The sequence below is a fragment of the Olea europaea genome, unplaced genomic scaffold, assembly GCF_002742605.1.
Source record: "Olea europaea var. sylvestris unplaced genomic scaffold, O_europaea_v1 scaffold1435, whole genome shotgun sequence".
NCBI lineage: Eukaryota > Viridiplantae > Streptophyta > Magnoliopsida > Lamiales > Oleaceae > Olea > Olea europaea.
In genome coordinates this window covers 138,644-161,508 of record NW_019231887.1, presented here as the reverse complement: position 1 = coordinate 161,508, position 22,865 = coordinate 138,644, and the positions used below count along the sequence as shown (strand labels likewise).

The following is a 22,865-nucleotide window of genomic DNA, read 5'->3' as shown; positions in this document are numbered from 1 at the left end:
AAAGAGCGTCTATATGTTCGGGAAGTTTCACATATCCATTTCCATTGATCCATTTCCAAAGCAAAGAAATCCTCATTCTTTGGTCAAGTATAAATTGAACAAAAATATATCTGGCAACTTTAATACAAAAAAATCACTGTTTTCAGGCAGCTTACCAATACCCATGACAATTTCACTCTTTAAAAAAGCTTTACTTAACTTCTAATGATAATTTGATAAAGATATCGTATTCCATTAACATGCGAACATAAAAAATGAATGAAAAAAAAGATGTTTCAAAATATTCGGCACATTAGTTAGAGATACGGTGTACAATAGGTCAAATTGGCCACACACGGGGCACCTATGAGAGCGAGCCATCTGACTTGACAATTCTTTTGATAGTTTATTAGTTTTTACAAATTGAAAAGTCAAAAAAGTTTCGTGTATATCATGTCTCTCTAGATAAATTGATTCACGATCTTTCAACCACTCACAACTTGAGTAGCGTCTTAATTCGAGATAACTCCATCCTGAATTTTGACGCTATATAAAGATATTGATAACAAGATATTTTTTCTTCTATCCAAACAGCCTAAAAAATAAGCGCCAAAAAAAAAAAGTATTGTGGAAGCTTGGGATTGCAGTAAGACAGGAAAAACCAAAAATAATAATAATAAATAATAATAATATTGGCCACCCATTGAAGATGAGGAAAAAGAGGGTTGTAAATAAACACGTATTAACAAACAAAAAACTCTTTTGGAATCCCAATCCAAACACTTTCATATGCACACAACCAAACAAAAATTCTATTGTATATCCCATAAAAATGTCAGAGCCAATGGAAAATCACAGCTCAAATTGGCAGTCAAAGCCTGTGAAATTAAATTCCCCTTTGGCATTTTCTATGTATTTATATTTTATCCCTCAATTTATTTAAAAATTAAATTAAAAATTTACAAGATATTTCTTATTTCTTCGACGTGATACTCTTCTTTTTCCAAGTCTCTCAATTTCATAAGTAATGCATTTTGGGTGTTGCATAAAAACTCTACAATTTGAAAGACTTGTAAAAAGTTTAAGGGTTGTTCTTTTCGTATTACAGTTTTGTAGTTTTGAGTTTCGAATTCATTTTGAGTTTTATGTTTTGATGGTCTGTTTTGAAATTGTTGAAAAACGTTCTTTTTGTCATTCTGTAAAATTGTTTCTCAAAACATAAAAATGAAAAACACGTTTACTTTGAAATTTTGAGAATATTTTTTCATGCTATTTTATTCAAAAAATCACCACAACACCGCCAACAACACTCCTAGGTCCACTACAAAGTTGCCACCACTAGCTCGAATTCATTGCCAACCAAGATCAACACAACCACCGACTGTCACCACCACCACGAACCATGAACCAAAATCAAACATTTCCATCACCAAAATCAACCAAATCACCATTGATTCAACCACAAAAAAATATAAAAAAACAAAAAAGAATTCAGGTCCAGAACGCAATGGAATTAAGGGGAAAACAAAAACAGAATATCTCAAGAACAACAAGAAAGCAGAAACCAAGAAGAAAGAAGAACATACCACGACCACCATCAATTCAACCACCATGAACCATCAATTCATCCACCGCACCACATCGCCATTGTCAATCACCACCACCACCATCAAACGTACCACCACAAAATCAATACCACCACTACTACCATCAAATGTACTACCATGACAGACCACTACAACCTTCCCACCACCACCACCATCAACACCCATCACCGCCATATCGAAAAATCAAAAAACCTCCACAAAAGCTCAATCAACACCCATCGCGACGTTGCATTCACATCAGCGTCGCCTCCCTATGTCGGTGTCGGTATCAGCGCATCTCCTTCATTGCTGGCTACAATGTTTAAGAGAGAAGCCGGCCTCGAGAGAGGAGGAAGAGACGACTATTTGAGAAGAGAGAAAGGAGATCGAAGAGAGACGAGCTTGAATGAAGTTTCTCTTTCTTGTTTCCCGTGTTTTCAAATAATTTTGGGTTTTGTATAGAAAACGTCCCAAATGTCCAAATTGATGTTTTGCGTTTTCTTCGCAATTTTTTTTTGTTTTAGAAAATTCGGTTTTCAAAAACAGAAAAGAGAACGCATTTTCATTGTTTTGAAAAATCGAAAATAGAAAATGGCTTGAGAACAGCAAAGAGAACGTGACCTTATTGTTTAAACTCAAAGCGCCCATGAATTCTTGTTCCTCGACTCGATTAATTTTTTTACTGAAATAAAATAATAATATTTTTTAACTTATTGTATTTTTTGGACATAAACAAAAGAACAATTATAATGTCAAAGTGTAGACTTCATACAACAACTGCCCTAGCTCTGTCATATCTTTTGCTTCGTTTCTTCTCAAACAATCACAAACACAATTTTTTTTTTTTTTAGGAAAAAATTATGGAGCTACTACTAGAAATTCAATGCATAATTTCAACATTCAATATGTATTCTTGAATAATCTCATTTTCAATTATTCAGCTATTTTATTTTATCAAGTTCAATATTAGCCAGATTAGTCAACATTTATATGTTTCAATGCAACAACGAGATGTTATTTGTAACAAGTAGTTTTGTTGGTTGGTTAATTGATCATATTTTATTTATGAAATGACTTGGATTGTTATTAGTCTAGATATGACGAAATAATCAAATAAGTACATTTGATCTAATGAGTAATCAACAAAAATGCTCTTAGTCTCTTTCTCCTCTATTCTGTTGATATTTGTTTGATTTTAAGCATTTGATCTAAGGGTTTTCTAAAAGACTGTGAGTCATTACATCTAGAATTCAAGAAAATATTGTAATCCAATGATAGAGGGACTGTCAAGAGCACCGTCAATCTCAACAGATCCAGTAAATACATTAATTAATTTATCCCTTTCTCTGAAATGATGTTAAGGTGCAGAAACAAATTTTCAAAATAAGGGAGCCTTTTTTCTTTCCTATTTTTCCATTTTTTAATGTCCCATAGATTAAAAAAAAAAAAAACCTAAAATAGTGATATTAGATCTTTTATACCAGTCTTATCAGCAACAAACTTCTTCATCTTTGCTTTTAAAAATATCACGAGTTTAGAACTTAAACTCCATTTTTCTTCTCCATTTTGCTTTTCATGTTTTGTTAGGTTTGTAACTACGTGACTAATTGAAGTGGAAGGACAATTTGATGATATTTCATCAGATGATTGCATAAGAAAGGCGTAAGTTAGGTTATATAAAAAGAAGGGAAACAAATGATAAATAAAGGATTTTTAGACTGATTGGTTTAGGAATCCAAGTTTGGATTCGGTATGGATAAAAGAACTCCTATTTTATACTTCATCCGTCCTAATTATATAAACTTGTTTCGTTTTTCACGTAGATGAAGAAATCTTCATTAATGTCATTAGAAAATTAATTTTTGCCAAGATTTTTCATAGTTTATCCCTATTTAATTTTCAGTATGTAGTAGTAAGTTATCGTTTGAATTAGTAAAAAAATTGAATGATTTAATTTGAAAAAGAAGAAATGAGGAGTACATACTGAAAATTAAATAGGGATAAATTAGGAAAGATTTTGGCAAAAATTAATTTTACGATGACATTAAAGAAGTTTTTTTTAATTCATATGAAAAACGAAATTAGTCTATATAATTGGGATGGAGGGACTAGTAGTAAATTATTATTGGAATTAGTAAAGAATTTGAATGATTTAATTTGAAAAAGAAGAAATGGGAGTTGTTTCATATTTTCAAAAAGTGAGAAATGTGTATATTTGAATTATTTCAAAAAGTTGGCATATTAAGTGTGGAAAATTAAATAAAGGTATATTGACAAAAGAATAAACAAAATATTCTAAATTAAGAAATGGGCCTATATATTTAATACAAGAGAAAAAGAAAAATTGGTCTATATAATTGGTTCGGACGATTATTCAACTATTTTATTTTATCAAGTTCAATATTAGCCAGATTAGTCAACATTTATATGTTTCAATGCAACAACGAGATGTTATTTGTAACAAGTAGTTTTGTTGGTTGGTTAATTGATCATATTTTATTTATGAAATGACTTGGATTGTTATTAGTCTAGATATGACGAAATAATCAAATAAGTACATTTGATCTAATGAGTAATCAACAAAAATGCTCTTAGTCTCTTTCTCCTCTATTCTGTTGATATTTGTTTGATTTTAAGCATTTGATCTAAGGGTTTTCTAAAAGACCGTGAGTCATTACATCTAGAATTCAAGAAAATATTGTAATCCAATGATAGAGGGACTATAAAGAGCACCGTCAATCTCAACAGATCCAGTAAATACATTAATTAATTTATCCCTTTCTCTGAAATGATGTTAAGGTGCAGAAACAAATTTTCAAAATAAGGGAGCCTTTTTTCTTTCCTATTTTTCCATTTTTTAATGTCCCATAGATAAAAAAAAAAAAAAAACCTAAAATAGTGATATTAGATCTTTTATACCAGTCTTATCAACATCAAACTTCTTCATCTTCGCTTTTAAAAATATGTCTTCTCCATTTTGCTTTTCATGTTTTGTTAGGTTTGTAACTACGTGACTAATTGAAGTGGAAGGACAATTTGATGATATTTCATCAGATGATTGCATAAGAAAGGCGTAAGTTAGGTTATATAAAAAGAAGGGGAACAAATGATAAATAAAGGATTTTTAGACTGATTGGTTTAGGAATCCAAGTTTGGATTCGGTATGGATAGAAGAACTCCTATTTTATACTTCATCCGTCCTAATTATATAAACTTGTTTCGTTTTTCACGCAAATGAAGAAATCTTCATTAATGTCATTAGAAAATTAATTTTTGCCAAGATTTTTCATAGTTTATCCCTAATTAATTTTCAGTATGTAGTAGTAAATTATCGTTTGAATTAGTAAAGAAATTGAATGATTTAATTTGAAAAAGAAGAAATGAGAAGTACATACTGAAAATTAAATAGGGATAAATTAGGAAAGATTTTGGCAAAAATTAATTTTACGATGACATTAAAGAAGTTTTTTTTAATTCATATGAAAAACGAAATTAGCCTATATAATTGGGATGGAGGGACTAGTAGTAAATTATTATTGGAATTAGTAAAGAATTTGAATGATTTAATTTGAAAAAGAAGAAATGAGAGTTGTTTCATATTTTCAAAAAGTGAGAAATGTGTATATTTGAATGATTTCAAAAAGTTGGCATATTAAGTGCGGAAAATTAAATAAAGGTATATTGACAAAAGAATAAACAAAATATTCTAAATTAAGAAATGGGCCCATATATTTAATACAAGAGAAAAAGAAAAATTGGTCTATATAATTGGTTCCGACGGAGTACTATTCAAATCTCAACGGCGAATTGATTTGATAACTCAAATATTGTTATTTCTAATTCAATATCATCTAGAGGTAATTTGTTCATTGACTTTATAGGTGAAAGATTTAATATCTCTATGGGATTAAATTCCGAATTATTGTGAAGTAAAAAAACCAATGTGACTATGGACGATATTCATTTTCTGTTTTCTTTTTAATTATTTCTACCAAAATATCTCCAAAAGGCGTATAGTCGTTATGTTATTTCTAGTTATATTACTTTATTTTTTCCCCCTAAAAATGTCAATGAAAATTAAAAAAAAAAAAAATTAAAAAATTAAAAAAAAAAAACCCTTAAAAACCCGAACCTAAGCAAAGATCTCTTCCTCATACTCCCTCTCAAAACCCAACCCCAAAACCTTATCACAATCTCTCCTCTTATTTTCCTCTCCTTCTTTCTATCCGTAAACCCTCAAAATTCTTATCTCAAAGTGATTTTAGCCTTCAATTCCTTGTTACTGCGTCCATGGATTCTAAGGAAGCGACGGCGTTTTTCGTTTCAGATACTTCCTCAGGTTCTTCTCCTTCTTCTTATGTATCTAATAATCAAAATTTGTTGAAAACAAGTGTTGTGGACACTGATGTTAAGAATAATAGTGAAAATGGGATTAAAGATAATGTTTCTGATGAAGAGGACGAGGGGGGTTATGTTAGTGGGCAAGAGGAGTTTGAATCTTCGTCGGAGAAGCTGATTTTGACTGGGGCGGACGGGGAAGCTGCAGGGAATGGTGCTGAGGATAGGGGTTTTGATGAGGCCTCGGGAGTTTCGATGGCAAAAGTCGATGCTTTTTCGATTTCTGGGGTTTCTGATAATGATAGCAGTGTTGAAAAAGGGGTTAATGATGACGAAAAAGATGGGGTGGTGTTGGGGAAAGATTCTGTTAATGGCTCAGTTGCTATTGCTGGTAGTGATACTAACGAATCGAAGGTGGAGGAGGTTGAGATGGATAGAGACAAGGCTGAGAAGAATCAGAAGACTGAGTCTTTAACCAGCGAAGCTCCGGCTACTGAACCGAATGCAAAAGGGGATTCTCTTGAACCGGCAGAATCAGAGTTGGCCGAAGAAGGTGGGGTGAAATTCACATCTGAAGGGGATTCTGTTGTTGATACCCCTGGACCAGGGGCGGCTGTTGTTCAGCCTACAGAAGAAGACATTAAAATGGATGAGGTTCCAGTTGATGAGAGTGTGGAACTAGTTGGTGCTGCTATTGAAACTAGCCATGGCTGTGAAGAAGCATCTAGTGTGAAAATCACATCTGAAGGGGATTCTGTTGTTGATACGATTCATGTTGATATTGCTCGGCCGGGGGTGGATGTTGTTGGGGAGGTGGGACCCAAAGTTGAGAAAGTGGAGGTTCCAGTTGATGAGAATAGGGAACCAGTTGGTGCTGATTTTGAAACTAATCATGGAGTTGAAGAAGCATGTTGTATGGAATTGACATCTGAAGGAGATTCCGTTGTTGATACCATTAAGGTTGATACACTTGTGCCCACTGTGCCCGGGTTGGTGGTTGTTGGGGAGACAGAAGAAGAAATTGAAAGAGTGAAGGTTTCAGTTGATGAGAATGCTGAACCAGTTTATAAAAGCTCCGAGTTCAAGCCAATTGAATCTGACAATAATGCTGTTGCGTATGAGAACGATGAAAAGATTGATGCAAGAGTTGTAAATGATGTGGCAAATGGAGTTCACATGGGTGTAACAACAAATGATTTGGTCAATAGTGAGAATATTATAAAGAAGTCGGAGGACGGATTTAACCCAGTGTCCGTTTCTGAGGTTGGAACTGAAATGAAGATTAGCAATGATAGAGAAGTTGGACTTTTCAGTGAAACAGTAGGAGTAGATGGAGATACTAATGGCGAGTATTCCCATGTTAATGTTGGTGATCAATTGGAGGATGGGGTCCACAAGGAATCAGAACCTGAATCATTCTTTGAGCCACATGAAATTAGAGAAGCTGAAAATGAAGGCCAATATCAAATGAATGAAGAAGCTGATCATGAAGACTTGACATCAGATGAGGCAACTGATGGTATGATTTTTGGAAGTTCTGAGGCCGCCAAGCAGTTCATTGAGGAGCTGGAACGGGGATCGGGTGGTGGTTCACGTGCTGACAGTTCGCTTGAGCACTCTCAAGGGATTGATGGTCAAATTGTCACAGACTCGGAAGAAGAAGCCGACACAGATGAAGAAGGAGATGGTAAAGAGTTGTTTGATTCTGCTGCCTTGGCAGCTCTTTTGAAAGCTGCAACAGGTGCTGATTCAGACAGTGGCAGTATCACCATAACCTCTCAAGATGGATCTAGGCTTTTCTCTGTTGAGCGTCCAGCTGGCCTGGGATCTTCACTCCGGTCTTTGCGACCTGCCCCACAACCAAACCGCCCCAACCTTTTCACTCCTTCCACTTTTTCGGGGAGGGGAGAATCTGAGAACAACTTGAGTGAAGAAGAGAAAAAGAAACTGGAGAAGTTACAGCAGATCAGAGTTAAATTTTTGAGGCTAGTTTATAGATTAGGCCTCTCTCTAGAAGAATCCATGGCAGCACAGGTTCTGTATCGCTTCACACTTCTTGCAGGAAGGCAGAATGGCCAAATTTTTAGTGTGGATGCTGCCAAGAGGATGGCTGTGGAGCTTGAATCAGAGGGAAAAGATGATTTGGACTTCAATGTGAACATCTTGGTTCTTGGAAAATCTGGAATGGGTAAAAGCGCTACCATAAATTCGATATTTGGAGAGGAGAAGGCACCAGTCGATGCATTTGAAACTGAGACGGCTTCTGTGAAAGAGATTAGTGGGTTTGTTGATGGAGTTAAAGTTGTGATATATGACACGCCTGGTCTCAAGCCTTCTGTAATGGAACAGGCTTACAACCGCAATGTGTTGTCTTCTGTCAAGAAGTTCACAAAGAAAAGCTCTCCTGATGTTGTCCTCTATGTGGACCGATTGGATGCTCAAACAAGAGATCTTAACGATCTACCACTACTGAGGACTGTTACTAGTTCTCTTGGCCCCTCTATCTGGCGAAGTGCAATAGTCACCCTTACCCATGGTGCCTCTGCACCTCCTGATGGACCTTCGGGTACTCCTTTGAGCTACGAGGCGTTTGTTGCTCAAAGATCTCATGTTGTCCAACAGTCCATTGGGCAGGCCGTAGGTGATCTACGTATGATGAGTCCAAGTCTGATGAATCCTGTTTCTCTTGTGGAAAACCACCCCTCTTGCCGGAAGAACAGGGAGGGTCAGAAAATACTTCCCAATGGCCAGAGTTGGAGATCTCAGTTGTTGCTGTTATGCTACTCGATGAAGATATTATCAGAAGCAAGTTCTCTCTCGAAACCTCATGATCCATTTGACCACCGCAAGCTATTTGGTTTTCGAGTCCGCTCACCACCTCTTCCGTACATGTTGTCATCGATGTTGCAATCTCGTGCTCATCCAAAGCTTCCTTCCGAGCAGGGTGGTGACAATGCTGATTCTGATATTGATTTGGATGATTTTTCGGATTCTGATCAAGAAGGAGAAGATGAATATGACCAGCTCCCTCCCTTTAAGCCTCTGAGGAAAGCTCAGATAGCTAAACTCAGCAAAGAACAGAGGAAGGCATATTTCGAAGAGTACGACTATCGGGTGAAGCTACTTCAGAAGAAACAGTTTAAAGACGAAATCAGAAGAATGAAAGAATTTAAAAAACAAGGGAAGGTTCCTGCTGCTGATTATGCTAATCCGGAGGAAGAAGCCGATGCTGGAGCTGCAGCTCCTGTGGCGGTTCCTCTACCAGACATGGCCCTGCCACCTTCATTTGATGGTGATAATCCTGCATACAGGTACCGATTCTTGGAGCCAACTTCCCAGTTTCTTGCAAGACCAGTTCTAGATTCCCATGGTTGGGACCATGATTGTGGCTATGACGGCGTTAACCTTGAACATGGACTTGCTATTGCTAATCGCTACCCAGCTGCATTTACAGTTCAAATCACAAAAGATAAGAAAGACTTCACACTCAGTTTGGATTCCTCTGTTTCAGTTAAGCACGGGGAGAATATCTCGAGCATGGCAGGGTTCGACATTCAAAGTATAGGAAAGCAACTTGCATACATAGTCCGAGGTGAAACCAAATTCAAAAATTTGAAGAAGAACAAGGCGGCTGGTGGGATGTCTGTTACTTTTCTAGGCGAGAACGTGGTGCCTGGTGTGAAGATTGAGGATCAGATTACATTGGGAAAACAGTATGTTTTGGTTGGTAGCTGTGGTGCTGTTCGTTCACAGAGTGAAACTGCGTATGGAGCGAACTTTGAACTGCAACGTAAGGAGCTCGACTCTCCAATAGGCCAGGTTCAATCGACCCTCAGCATGTCTGTGATCAAGTGGCGCGGGGACTTTGCTCTTGGGTTCAACAGTCTGGCACAGTTCTCAATCGGGCGTAATTCTAAGGTTGCTGTTCGAGCCGGGATCAACAACAAGCTCAGTGGTCAGATCACCGTAAGGACAAGTAATTCGGAGAATCTTTCTCTTGCACTGGCTGCTATTATTCCAACTGCAATTTCCATTTACAGAAAATTCTGGCCTGGTGTTGCCGACAAGTATTCAATTTACTAATCCTCGTATCTTGCGGTGTTTCATTCTTTAGTTATATTACTCATGTTATAAGACTCTGCATTTATCATTTTTACATCATTTCAAATGCATATTGTAGTATTTTTCTTATACGTTGCTGCTCAAACTTCTTTTTGGCGTGATAATGTACTCTCGATGAGATGATACGACAAAATTAAAAGAATCGTCTATGCTTAGTTGCTCTCCTTTGTTATCTTTTAGTAATGAAATGCGATGTGCCTTAAGTATAGCTAAATGCGTAAATGGGATCAAGCTTAAAATGACTAGGGTCCGGCTTCCCCTTTTAATTCTCCAGGGGAAATGGACAATTCCCATATATCTTTGGAGGAAATGTAATTTTAAGTAAAGCAACTTTACTACATGTACATCAAGATTTACATAAAGAATTACACATAATGACACAATAGCCTACAATTTTACTTTTTTATCCAATTTTTCCCCCCTTTACATCATTTTGATTAAAAGAATCGTCTATGCTTAGTTGCTCTCCTTTGTTATCTTTTAGTAATGAAATGCGATGTGCCTTAAGTATAGCTAAATGTGTAAATGGGATCAAGCTTAAAATGACTAGGGTCCGGCTTCCCCTTTTAATTCTCCAGGGGAAATGGACAATTCCCATATATCTTTGGAGGAAATGTAATTTTAAGTAAAGCGACTTTACTACATGTACATCAAGATTTACATAAAGAATTACACATAATGACACAATAGCCTACAATTTTACTTTTTTATCCAATTTTTCCCCCCTTTACATCATTTTTTATAACCGCTGATGTACCATTTTTATATACAAGTAGCAAAATCCAATTTGGCATTTGAATTCAAAGCATTAAAAAAATGCACGTCAATTTTTCACTTCAAAAGACGCCTAAACATGCCAATCCACTTCACCACCCCCACTACCACCACCAAATGACAAAAAGGAAATGCTAATTCTACCGAGAGGAGAGAGAACCAAAAACGCAACTACAGAATAGGTAATTGCTTGCTAACAGCTAGAGGTATACATAAAAATTTACAGCATGTTAAGCAACAAGCCAAGTGTTACATATATGAAATTCCCTACTCCCTATGACATCATTTTCATCCGAGGAATGGAATCCTATGCAACATTGCACCCATGGTGGATTTCTCGGGAAAGATTCGGATTCCTGAACACCGAGCAACTTGTTCATCTTATTAGTTAGTGTATCAACGTCCGGATAACCACCGAAAAACACTTCCTGCAAAAGGACCACATTACGAAAGAAAAATGCTTGAATAGTTGCAACTCAAATTAAACTGCTTTCTACTAAAAAGAGTTAAATGTATGAAAAACGTCTTACAGCATTATCCAAACACAATAGAGCATGTATTCTTGTAGTTGGATCCTCTAAAGTCATTCTTACTCTGTAATTTCCAGCAGGCGATTTGAAGTCTTTGGTGTGTGAAGGATAAACAGCCACGAAACGAACAATGCATTTAAACCCACCATGAACCTATAATAGAGGGGAAAAATAAAATAAAACCTTATAAGCCGTGATAGATTAGTTGATACATATTAAATCCCAGAAACCAATTGTAAAAACAAATAACAAAAGGAGATTCAACTTCTGGGATAAGAAGCAATAACATGTGTTAAGATTTGGGATTCCATCTTAAAATATCAACCTGTTAAAAGGAGTAACTTAAAATCTTATAAGTTGGTCTGTGTTTCCATCTTAATTCGATATAGGATTATATTTCTTAACATGCTCCCACAAGATATTGGCTCTTTTGAGTAGATCAATCTATGAGCTGATTTTTTTAGAGTCTTAATGTTAAGGGATATAATCTCATATTGAATAAAGATGAAAATATAGACTAACTTATAAGATCTTGGACCACTCCTCTTAATAAGGTTGACTTTTTAAGATGGAACCACAAATGTTAGCCCCTGTTTGATACCCATTATCTGAAAATGAAAATTGGGGGAATGGTATTTTTTAGAAAAATGAGTGGTTGAAAAAAAAGGATAAGTTTTCGATTTACGTGTAATATTATTTTATGGAAGATTGTGTGGTTGAAAATAGGAGAGAGAAAAATGGAATGTAATGTAATTTAATTCAATTGGGATCAAACAGGTGCTTAATATGATATCAGAACCATTAAGCTCAAGCGAACAATGCGATCCGATTAAGATTCTAAAAATGGGCATATGGATTTCAAGTTTGGTTTGCTTAAACGAGTCACCATATTACAGAGACATGTTAAGGGATATAACCTCACATCAACTAAAGATGAAAACATAGATCAACTTATAAAGTCTTGGGTTAATCCTCTTAACAATGTTGACCTTTTAAGATGGAACCCCAAATTTTAACAACATAAACATCATGACATAGGCAAAAACTACCAGTGGTGACAAGAGAAGATCCAACAATGTTGCAAAACGGGCATGCTCGTTACCTATCACTGAACTAGGAAAAATGTAAAACATCAAAAAACAATGAAAGCTCCAACAAAATTGCTCTTACTAGATTGGCAAACAAAAACATTGTTGTAAAACTTCCATTAGTATAGAAAAAGGAAGAAGACAAGTGCCAGTAAATTACCGATCAATATTTCGGAAATAGGATTGGCGGCAGAAGGAATCCGACCTCGTTCCAATATTCTCTCATTACAAACCCTAATAGATAATCCAAAATATGATTTAAGAATGATTCATGATATGAGGAAAGAGGCTATATACAAGGTTGTTGACTCGGCCAAGTCTCAATTTTTGTGGCAAAATGCCCAAGTGAGAAAGGGTTACCTTAAACGGTCAATGACACTATTGTCTTTCTCAGACAAAGGTCGACACTTGGTCGCTTGAGTTAAAACTCCTTTCCACAAACCTGACTCGGTTTTACATTGAAGATTACGCATCCTAACCCAATTTCCAACAAATTGAAAGTGAATACCACTTTCCTCATATACTTCACCGGCTACAATTCTCAACACTGTCCCAACATGTGGAAAATTGCGTAAAACATCTTCATGCAAACGTACTGGTTCAATCTGTAGCGGTAGAGCAATCTGCTCTTCATCTGTAAGCCTACATACATACATTTCATGTTGCTTATCACTTCCTCTTTCATGTAAAAATACTTATTGACTATCCCTACCTTACCCAATGTTAAATGATGTATAAGTAACATGCAGATGTATACTAGTCACATATCAACAAATCCAAGATGCACCGAAGAACTTCTCTAGTGGAAATTAGACATCTTGTATGCTTTGACATGAAAGAAATTCATCTTCTTATAGTTGACAATCTACGTGCTCCTCAATGTGAATCTTGTATGCTATGGGTGGCTAGTCTCAAAATTCTCAATGGCCATAAACAATCGCTTCCATCAAAATTTAACTTCATAATAATCTACATGAGATCTATATGCTAACAAGACCGTGGCAGAGCAGGAATTTTCTTCAGGGGAATTGTGTCTCATTTTCTTCTATCAACCATATATCATTTATTTGTTAAACATGATTTCTGTTTGTTTCTAACTAATATCTAGTTATCAGTTATAATCAATTTGCTAAACATAGCCAATCAAAGGATAGACATCAGTAGAATTCCGATATGTTAACATACATATTCAAACATTTATCACATATTGGGACCCAACAAAGAGCCCATAAGGTCTTTGTTCCTCAGATCAGAAACCACATTATCAACTTTTTTTCACAGACTTAGCAACATATCTTAAGAACAAGGTAATGTTTGGTAACACCATAATTATTAATCTTGGATGACATAGAATTTATTGGCAGAGCTCATATTAAGTTCCCATAAATTTTTAAGAAGAAATTTTTTGAATTGAGACAGTTTAGCACATATTATTTTTTAATAAATTCTACTCAATTTCATCATTATATTTTGAAGTTTTGCGTCCTCGCGATACAAACGTGAAAAATTTTCAAATATATTATCTACTTAATAATCATAAAAGAAAAATGGGCCTTACCTGCACCCTTTACAAATGCTAGGTAACTGTGGTTCAAGTTCAACTTAACCGAATTGAAGATAAGTATAGCAAAAGAAGTAATATGTCAAAAACATGGAGAAACTAGATTGTGCAAACCCTTTAAGATTTAGATACCTCCTAACATCAATTGCTTGAATCCAGTCCTCCAATTTTTGCCCTTTAATTGAAAATGTGACAATGATGAAGTAATATACAGAGCAAAAGGAAGTATAATTTTTTTCATTCCTCTGGCTTGTAATGTTAGCTTAATAGACTACCAGCATAAATAATTAAGACTGCAATTAAAAATTAAAAAAATAAAACAGCTTACTTAGTATTTATGCTTATGGGAGGTGCATCAGTTCCATCCCACACGAACAGCATCCACTTGCCACTAGATACTTCACAGGCATAGAGAACCTAAGAACGTATAACGAATATACAAAAAGATAAAATAATTAGGCATTACTTCTCATAATAAAGGTTAGTATGATAAAATGCAGTGGCAAGTTTGGAGCAGAAGATAAAGCAAACATGAATCACCTTACACACTAGATCAACATACAATTTTCCTTCAATATCTTCCAATGACACTACGTGTTGACTAATGCCTGCAACATTTAAATTTAGCACCAGCTGCAAGTAACTCACATATAATATCATCTGTGGAGAGGAAATATAGAGTAGTAAACCACACAACTCCTCAATTCTTGAGAAAAAGTTTAGAAGAACCTACCACTTGAACAAACTGATTGTGAAATAAAATGAACTACTTTTTAACTAAAAGTAAAATAGTGTGCACTTTCAGTTACACCTAATGTAGAATCAAATCATGAGAAAATACCAGCGTCAAAAGGGGTAATCAGTGACCAGTTCCTCAAGCGTCGGATAAAGACCTTATCAGAATCCAAAAATTGAAATGTCGTAGAAACTTGATAGGGTTTGAAATCATCACCAACTCTTCCATCAAAAAGAGCAAATGAAGAGGTCTTGTTGAAAATTGCTGAAGGCTTTTGCTCATAGTTTTCTATCTGCGGGTGAATTTCAAAATTAAACTTTCTTTTATCGAAAACAAGCAAATTTTATTACACGGATCAATAAAAATAACATGGAAGTAAAAGTAGCAACATTCAGTATACCCAAACATCACAGAGAAGGATGATGTCTTTGTGGGCACGTATGTAGGGCATGGCATTGATACTTGCCATGAAAACATTAACGCATAACTCATGATCATTTTGAGACTGATCAATAATCTTGAGAATAGTGAAGTAATCTGCAATTATTACAAAAATATCAAATTATTATTCAAATAATAAAGTTTATGATATCTAATTAATAAAAACAAAAACAAACTGCTCGTTGGATGGATTCTTGACCTCCAAAAGCATAATATTACAAAAACAAGTTTTTCTTCTTCTTTTCCGCAATACACTCTTTAAATAGAGATGCAACAAAACCCCTAATTCCTAGAAAATAGCTATTACAGTCTACATTAACCCACTAACCCATGTAATGCCATTCAAAATAAACAGTAAACAAAATGAAATCTTACAAATTAGACAAAAAGGCATGGTAATGAAAAGTAAGAGAAACTGAAACAGTACCAGAGCCGTTGGACTTGCAAGGAACGGAGAATTCAACTACAATGCCAAGAATATTGATTCTGCGGTGGTAATAGTTGCCTACGTCCTTCACTTTCACTATATACCGACGCATGTCTTTATAGTTTACTCCCTTCTCACTGATCCGTGAAAATTAACTGAGAAAAGTTGGGAGGGTTTTTGGTGGTGTTATAAATGGCTACTACGGTTGGAAGACGAGAAATTCTCACCACGAAGCATTACTTTACCGAATGGCCAACTCCACGTTTGTTTGCGCTTATAATTACATTCTTAAAAGTAGTTTTTATTAATAAATAATTAATTTAAAAACTACTAATATTATTGTTATTGCCTCCATTTATTTTTAAATTATTTTTTCTCAAACTCATTTTAAACTACACAAAGGCTTCCGTCCAAAAATTAGCACATCATATATCGAGATATTACTTTTTGAACATACGAGCATGTTTGGCTAAGCTATAAGTTTCATGTAAGTTCCAAGGAAATAAGTAACTTTTAATATAATGCTTTTATCGGTCGAATTGAGATAAATTAAATTATGTTTTTACATTGAAGGACGACTAAATGGAACCTTAACGAAGATGCCTAACAAAGCATTGTCGAATCGAATGAAATTTTCTAGTGGTTCTTCTTCCATATTGTTTAACGTTTGACATAGCCTCTGTTTGCTTCCAATTTTTTTAAAAATTCAATTTTTTAAGCTAATTTTTACTCACATATTTTATGAAATCCACTACTTTATAAATCTTACAACCACACATTTCAAAATCTACTAAAAATCTAATTTTTAACCATATGAAATAGGGGATTAGCTTATTACTAAATTTATATAAACAACAATCATGATAAACGTATGATTATCTAAAATCAATTTATGATTGAAAGCGAAGTCAATACTAATTGGTGATAAATTGAAAACTGGCTAAGAAGGTAATGATAGTCTCCATAGATCTAAAGAAGTTGATATTGTAATCGCTAACGACTTGACTTCTTCAGACCTTTGAGGAGACATGGGAATGAACCCAAGCCAAATATGATTCATGTATTACATATCCAATTCATTGTGAATAAAACTTTGTTCGGAAAAGTCCAGTGCTCAATAGCATCCATTTCAAGTCAACAACGCGAACTACACAAGTTTAAATCTCTAAACAGGAATTTCTTCAACATAAATGTTCTATGTTTAAAAGTATACTCCAAATATATGCCATAATGAAAATAGGGATTGACATCTGCATATCAGATGATCTCTGTTTTATTCTTTTAACTAGCAAATAATCCAAGAAACTCCTGCTATCTTTCTATCTTGCTCAAAAATGCTTCCATTGGTGGCAATTCGTTTACAATGTCTTGCCAATCCGGCATGCCCTGAAAAGTTCAAGAGTCGATCTTGTAAGATATTCCACATAAAACTATAGTATATCATGTTTGATATACTAGAGTGGACAGAACCAAACAGTGTTAAAGAAGAAGAAAAGGTAATATCTTCCCATTGTATTTTCAGTCCTTTAGCATTTCACAGAAAAGTTGTCCTTTCTGGAGCACTTACCCGCCCTGATTTTCGAACACGACCATCTAAACGAAGTATTATGAAGACATCTTCACCAGGAGTGATGCCTTCGGACTTCTGCTGATCCATGATCCACCTGACAACGGAAAAAGACAAAAGGACAGTTGACACGGAACTTTAAGTAGTCTACATACAGCGCTGAAAATTTGAAAAATAAACAAACTGGGTTCAACTTTGAACTTTTTCTTTTCTTGCTTATTTACGTTGGAGAATTACGAGAGATGGGAAACTCATTCTCGTGGGAGAAATATCCCAAGACTTATTCATGGGAGAATTAAGATGGGAGTTAAATTTATCTACAGTTAGACAGACGGACAATTACAGGGGGACAACCCAAAAAATATAAAGAAGGAACTTTCAATATGCCTTTCAAAAGAGATAAAACCAAGAATAAGTCCATTTGCAAGTCACTGAGATGCTCCATGTGAAGGAAAATTAAACATATTAGACAAGAACTACTAAATGGTAATACTAACCTCTCCCATTCAATAGGTGACACCACTTCTGCCCTGAATCGAATCTCTGCTTTTAGTTTTGATTTTGCAACTATGGATTGAGCTCGCTTATCAAACTCTTCCTAACATGAAACCAACAAAGATTGTCAAACCTAAAACAAGGGTGGGGGCGGGGATTAAAGATTATGATCCTATACTAGAAGTTTGTATAATGCTCAAGAGAAAATGATTTCAGATAAACAACTTCAGCAAATGATTTTCATAAATTTCTACTAATGGTTGCAGATTAACACTAAAATATGCAAGAAACGGAGAGCAACTGCATCCTAGGATGAAGACGTTCAATAAACACGTGTACTAGAATTTTCCAATCTTACCCCTATAGATGGAAGAGATGAAACTGCCCTTTGAGATGCACCAAATCCTTTTCTCTCTAGTTGTGGATCCTTGTTTTCACCCCAAATAACTGGAACCAGAATCACTCCCCGTCTAAGAAGCTCAGTTCGAAATCTCTCAGCCTTCCTCATGGCAGAAGCAACCATCTCTTTCTTCCCAGCCAAAATAACCTACGACAGTCATCATGTAAATTATCACATTAAGATAGGAACTTGGATGAAAAGTGGTCTCAGTAATAGTTGTCCATACTTGTATAATCTTCAACAGTTCTCTCTCCAACCAAAAAGAAAACGAAAGGAAACACCATTACCCACAGAATAACAAGAGAAATATTCAACTTCTTAAGAGTTAACAAGAGCAAAACTGTAAAAAACCATAGGCTACTATGTTTGGTAAGAAGTACTAGATAGGATTGGACAATTTGTTCATGTTTGTAAGCTTCTTTTCCTTTCTTAAAATTATTTAATAATATTTAATCTCCCAACCAAACGGGCTAAGGTCAGAGTTAAACAAGAAGATGAGGAACATATTATGATGAAAATATGGAGAAATATTAGTGCTCCAGTGGCTTGTTTTTTGACATCTCTATTTGTTCCCTAATGTTTAAGAACTCAAAATATGCAGAGGATGAGAGAGAATTTACTAACAGGCCTTGCTGTGTCTCTTAACTGCACAAGTTCCACAACCCTGTTAGTTGAAAGTCGCAATGGCAACCTTGATAGAGTTTCATCACGTGTTATTTGTGCAATTTGTTCCTCTTCTTTCTTGTTATCCCAAAAGAACAATGCCACAAAAACAACAATACCTGCACCATGCTGATTCAAAAAGTTGATTGACTCGGGGAAACAAATCTTTTGCTATAGGCGGATTCAAAATTATGCAACAGACATTAATTTCCACAACAACACGATACTTGAAGCAAAATTGATCATTATTTACCGCCTATATTGATGGCAACATTTTCAACAGTCTCCAAGAGGTCAGGAGCACCATCACCGCCTCCAATTGCACGAAAAAGCCTAGGTGCAGTAAAAAATAATGAAATTCCGGCAGCCACAGTTAGCGTCAAGTAGAAAAACCTTCGAACTCCACGGAATGGTGCTTGGACCTCACTAATGAGTTTAAGGTCTCTCCGGAAACTATAGCCTACATCTTCCCCACCTAGTTTAGCCTGTTACAGAAAAAGAGATATATCAGATCAAATATCTTCAAATATATGTTGCTTAAATTGCATCATTTGTTTTTTATTACCATGTATCAGAAAGTATGAAATCTGATGGAAAATGGGATGCACCTTGCTCGTATAGAACGAAGTTTTGAAATTAAAATCTACAAATTGCCACGAGAAGGAAAAATGAAATATATGTACCAGTTTACCTCTTCTTGTAATTCCTTGAACTCAGGCAGTGCTCTAAATGAGGCCAAATCAGGATCATTTAGAATTGTGCCAAACTTGAGGTTATAGTCTCTTAAAGCTGTGCGCAAACAATCAGCAGCTCTCTTTCCTTCCCCCCTTAATCAAAAAGTAAACAAGAAAATAGATTCAAGGCACTCAGAATGTTAAATGATTGAATCTGACAAAGAAGTAAGGAAAATTCTTGCCTAGCAAAGAGACTTCTAGTCATATACTACTCTATAGGATGACAGTATGATATGATCCAAGATGGGCTTCAAAGTTTCAATAATATGGTGCACGTTGGCGAGGAGTTAAAATCAAAATTCAAGATTAATTGGGTGCCAATTGGAGTTGATTCGAGTCGTACAATCACTTGTTGGAGTCTTGGGGGCCAAGAGGTTGAGGATGACAGGCCAATTGACAAATTGCATGTTGGAGTCGAAGGCCAAAACAAATGGGATCAATATGTTGCAACCGGCCGAAGTTGGAGCAAGACAGGACATCCATGCGGCCGCACTGAGTTAATGGCTTGCGGCCGCACAAGTGCCAACAGATGAATTCCAAGCGTGAGTTGATGAAGCCAAGCGACCGCAACTGAAATGCCCATGCGGTCGCACCATATAAATCTGGACGCGATTTTCTGTTTTTGTGCGAGAGTTCTATTTTTACCATGATTCTTATTTTTGGTAGTTTCTTTAATCTAGGAGTTTATAATTCCCTTTTCTTTTTTTTTCCTATTATTCTTAGGCTTTTATTCCTCTCTAAATTAGGTTTTAATTAGTTTCCTAGCCATAGTATAAATAGGCTTTTATCTCTTCATTGTATTCTAGAACTTTTGCCATGAATTAAAGAGAGAATTTTCTCCCGAAGCTTTTGTTTTAAAATACCGAACTTATCAAGATTAATATTTTGTGGCGTTCAAACAAATCATCATGTTAGATTCTTTGGGTTGTGTAATCAAAAGGTCCTTCGCATCGCCGTTATCGTTGGGTTATTTGATTCATTAATTTTTTTGATCAAATCCACAAATCCGAAAGAGATTTCAAGATTGTGTGATTAAAAGATCATTCGTTTCATATATGTTCGGTTGCTTAGTTCACTTTTGCGGGTCAATTTCTAAACCTTGATCATTATTTGGATTTTCTTGAGATCCGTTGTCAATTCCTGTGGGTTCGATAGCAACCTTGCTAATCGGGTTCGCATCATAGTATACAAAACTCGTGATCGAATGTTTGACCAAGCTTATAAAGTTTCAATTAAACAAATATGTTTATAAAATATAATTGTTTATCAATCAAAGTTAGAAAGAAGTTATTTTAAAAGTAAAGAGTTCTTCAAAAGTTAGTAACGATTTTTTACTTGGGAGAAAATTTAGTTATACAAACATCATCTTGCTCCATATGGAGAATCAAAAAGTTAACAAGTATTTTATGCTTAACCAAACATCATCTTGCTCCATATAGAGAATCAGGATGTTCTTACTTTACATAAAATATGCTTCAATAATGCCTCAGTCTTCAATGCTTTGAATTTGACAAAACTCCAGCTGTCTGATAAGAATATAACAAAAAAATTTAGAAGCTAACCTGTAGGCATGACAGCAGGCTTTGTTATACAGTGCAGCTTGAGCCTCCGTAGGATTCGGATCCAAAGTAAGAGCAGTGTCAAACTGTGTGAGAGCATCTTTAACCTGGTAAATGCATTAATTCTGAGAATATTAGTTCTGACATTTGAGAGCCACCAAATATTAAAGAATGGTGTCCAATCATCTTTATTTCTCCTTGACAAATAAAAAGATTGGAACCAAAAAGATGCCCTGGTATCCGTAATTTTAACAATACAATTCTTCCCTCTCGACATTCAGGATGTTACGTAAGATGAAACTGGTCTAACATTCGGATCTCTGCAATTTTTTATTGTTATTTTTTGAGAATTTCAGTACCATATCTCTATTAATCTTGTGAGAAAGCAAAAACTGAGCGTAGATTGGTATAAAACCAACCATTTTTTGCACATTTTTGTCCAGATTATGTAATAGATTTTTCTAAGCTTGTCATCAAGAAAATTTCATGTAAGCACATTTTGAAGCCAAGCACAAATTTATTAAAAATAATATTCATCCTAGCTGCAACAAAAATAATTACAGTTTCAGCTAATCTATTAATGTATAAAATTAAGAGAGAACATAAATCTTCAAATGAATTTCAATTGTTTTAATTTTTCTCTCTCCAATTGTAACTATATATCATCAAGAGTTAGTAATCCCAAATCTAATACCCCAGACTCATGATTTTGATAATGGATTTCTGATCATCTTCATCTATTCGGATAAGCTGTACTCATCCAACTCTCTATAACATAAAAGATGCTGAATTACAGCTGCATGTGGAATATGAATGAGAATAGATGCAAATATACAAGTTCTGTGCATTTCACATCCCCTGAATGCACGACATAAGAGAGAAGCATAAAATTTTATAAGAGAATAGAACTAAAGACAGATGAATCAAATAATTTGCCATTTATAATAGGATTCTCATAACAACATGGCATGTTGGGATCCTCTAGAAAAGCTAAAGCAACAATCTCGGAAAATTAAAGGACTGCTGCTTATACAACAAAATTATATCCATTCATATAAGCTATTTATTGAAACGTGAGATTGTTTAATGAAAATCATGAAAATCCCGATTAACGGTTGTTGGTTTTTAACAAATTCTAGAACAAAAGCATATCTTAAATATGCATACCAGCTGTTTTACGAAGATGATGATACCAAGACTGTCCTCTTAATATTAGTTAAGGGAATGGATTATTGATTTATTCTAGTCGAGACATTGGGATGATTGAACATCTATCTTAATCTTTTGTACCAAAGGCGTTAGTGAGTAGACTGTTTCAAGTGCCCACTAATCCATAATCATATACTCACTTATGAATTATAATACAAATAAGCGATATTCTCATAAGGATCTGCATCAAAAACATTCATTTTTAAGTGGATTATGCGTTTCTTCGGATTCAATTTCATCACAATCAATTCAAGAAACCAGGAAAATTACAGAATTGAAAGTACCCGTCCTTTGGCGAAAAGGGAGAGACCCAAATTGACACAAGATTCAGCTGTAGGAGTAGTGGCTTCAGTTGAAGAAGAAGAGCAATGGATAAGGGAACCATGGGTGTTGCTCTCCAACTCCAAACCAGTCCAAAAGGGAAGGTGTAATGGTTTTCTGTTAAGATTCCATGATTTTGACGTTTCGGTGGCAAATGAATTTGTTGGTGAGGAGTAGATAAAGTGGCGGTGGTGGTGGCTGAGGACGAAATAGTGGTGGTGGTTGTGCAGTGCAAGAGTTGCTGCAGCCATTGACATATCACAGGCAAGAAAGACAATTTATCCAAACGGCAACGGCACCCATTCGATTTTTGGGAAATTTTCAAATAAAGTCCT

At 35.2% G+C, this 22,865-nt stretch overlaps 3 protein-coding genes across 5 annotated transcripts; 1 reads left to right on the top strand and 2 right to left on the bottom strand.

Moving 5' to 3' along the window:
- The first annotated feature begins 5,703 nt into the window (after positions 1 to 5,703).
- On the top strand, positions 5,704 to 10,180 carry LOC111375985 (translocase of chloroplast 159, chloroplastic-like). Its single transcript, XM_022998910.1, has one exon. The coding sequence runs from the start codon at positions 5,856 to 5,858 to the stop codon at positions 9,984 to 9,986; it is 4,131 nt and encodes a 1,376-aa protein (XP_022854678.1). The 5' UTR covers positions 5,704 to 5,855; the 3' UTR covers positions 9,987 to 10,180.
- A 737-nt stretch (positions 10,181 to 10,917) lies between these two features.
- Positions 10,918 to 15,843, bottom strand: LOC111375983 (protection of telomeres protein 1b-like). 3 transcript variants are annotated; one of them, XM_022998907.1, is made up of 10 exons: positions 15,583 to 15,843; positions 15,115 to 15,251; positions 14,820 to 15,006; positions 14,519 to 14,586; positions 14,307 to 14,395; positions 12,778 to 13,059; positions 12,578 to 12,651; positions 12,379 to 12,437; positions 11,330 to 11,482; positions 10,918 to 11,227 (listed from the first exon to the last, which is right to left on the bottom strand). In XM_022998907.1, exons 1-10 carry the CDS (start codon positions 15,692 to 15,694, stop codon positions 11,030 to 11,032), a joined length of 1,359 nt encoding a protein of 452 aa, XP_022854675.1. In that variant the 5' UTR covers positions 15,695 to 15,843; the 3' UTR covers positions 10,918 to 11,029. The 3 variants fall into 3 exon arrangements, with proteins under 3 accessions (XP_022854675.1, XP_022854676.1, XP_022854677.1); XM_022998908.1 differs by having other exon boundaries at positions 11,393 to 11,482; XM_022998909.1 differs by having other exon boundaries at positions 15,181 to 15,251.
- Positions 15,844 to 16,617: 774 nt separating this feature from the next.
- On the bottom strand, positions 16,618 to 22,825 carry LOC111375982 (protein LOW PSII ACCUMULATION 1, chloroplastic). Its single transcript, XM_022998906.1, has 9 exons — positions 22,494 to 22,825; positions 21,004 to 21,107; positions 19,399 to 19,534; positions 18,961 to 19,192; positions 18,669 to 18,826; positions 18,003 to 18,191; positions 17,647 to 17,747; positions 17,150 to 17,246; positions 16,618 to 16,968 (listed from the first exon to the last, which is right to left on the bottom strand). Exons 1-9 carry the CDS (start codon positions 22,785 to 22,787, stop codon positions 16,894 to 16,896), a joined length of 1,386 nt encoding a protein of 461 aa, XP_022854674.1. The 5' UTR covers positions 22,788 to 22,825; the 3' UTR covers positions 16,618 to 16,893.
- Between the last annotated feature and the right edge of the window lie 40 nt (positions 22,826 to 22,865).

What these genes read in the sequence shown, in the direction of transcription:
- LOC111375982 (XM_022998906.1), bottom strand. Translation starts at nt 22,787, where the DNA reads ATGTCAATGGCTGCAGCAACTCTTGCACTGCACAACCACCACCACTAT. An exon ending in CCCTTTTCGCCAAAGGACGG is followed by an intron (nt 21,108 to 22,493) that starts GTACTTTCAATT and finishes TGCATTTACCAG; the next exon opens with GTTAAAGATGCTCTCACACA. An exon ending in GTGTTCGAAAATCAGGGCGG is followed by an intron (nt 16,969 to 17,149) that starts GTAAGTGCTCCA and finishes TGAACTTTTCAG; the next exon opens with GGCATGCCGGATTGGCAAGA.
- LOC111375985 (XM_022998910.1), top strand. Translation starts at nt 5,856, where the DNA reads ATGGATTCTAAGGAAGCGACGGCGTTTTTCGTTTCAGATACTTCCTCA.
- LOC111375983 (XM_022998907.1), bottom strand. Translation starts at nt 15,694, where the DNA reads ATGCGTCGGTATATAGTGAAAGTGAAGGACGTAGGCAACTATTACCAC. An exon ending in GATTACCCCTTTTGACGCTG is followed by an intron (nt 14,587 to 14,819) that starts GTATTTTCTCAT and finishes TAAATGTTGCAG; the next exon opens with GCATTAGTCAACACGTAGTG. An exon ending in ATGTTGATCTAGTGTGTAAG is followed by an intron (nt 14,396 to 14,518) that starts GTGATTCATGTT and finishes ATACGTTCTTAG; the next exon opens with GTTCTCTATGCCTGTGAAGT.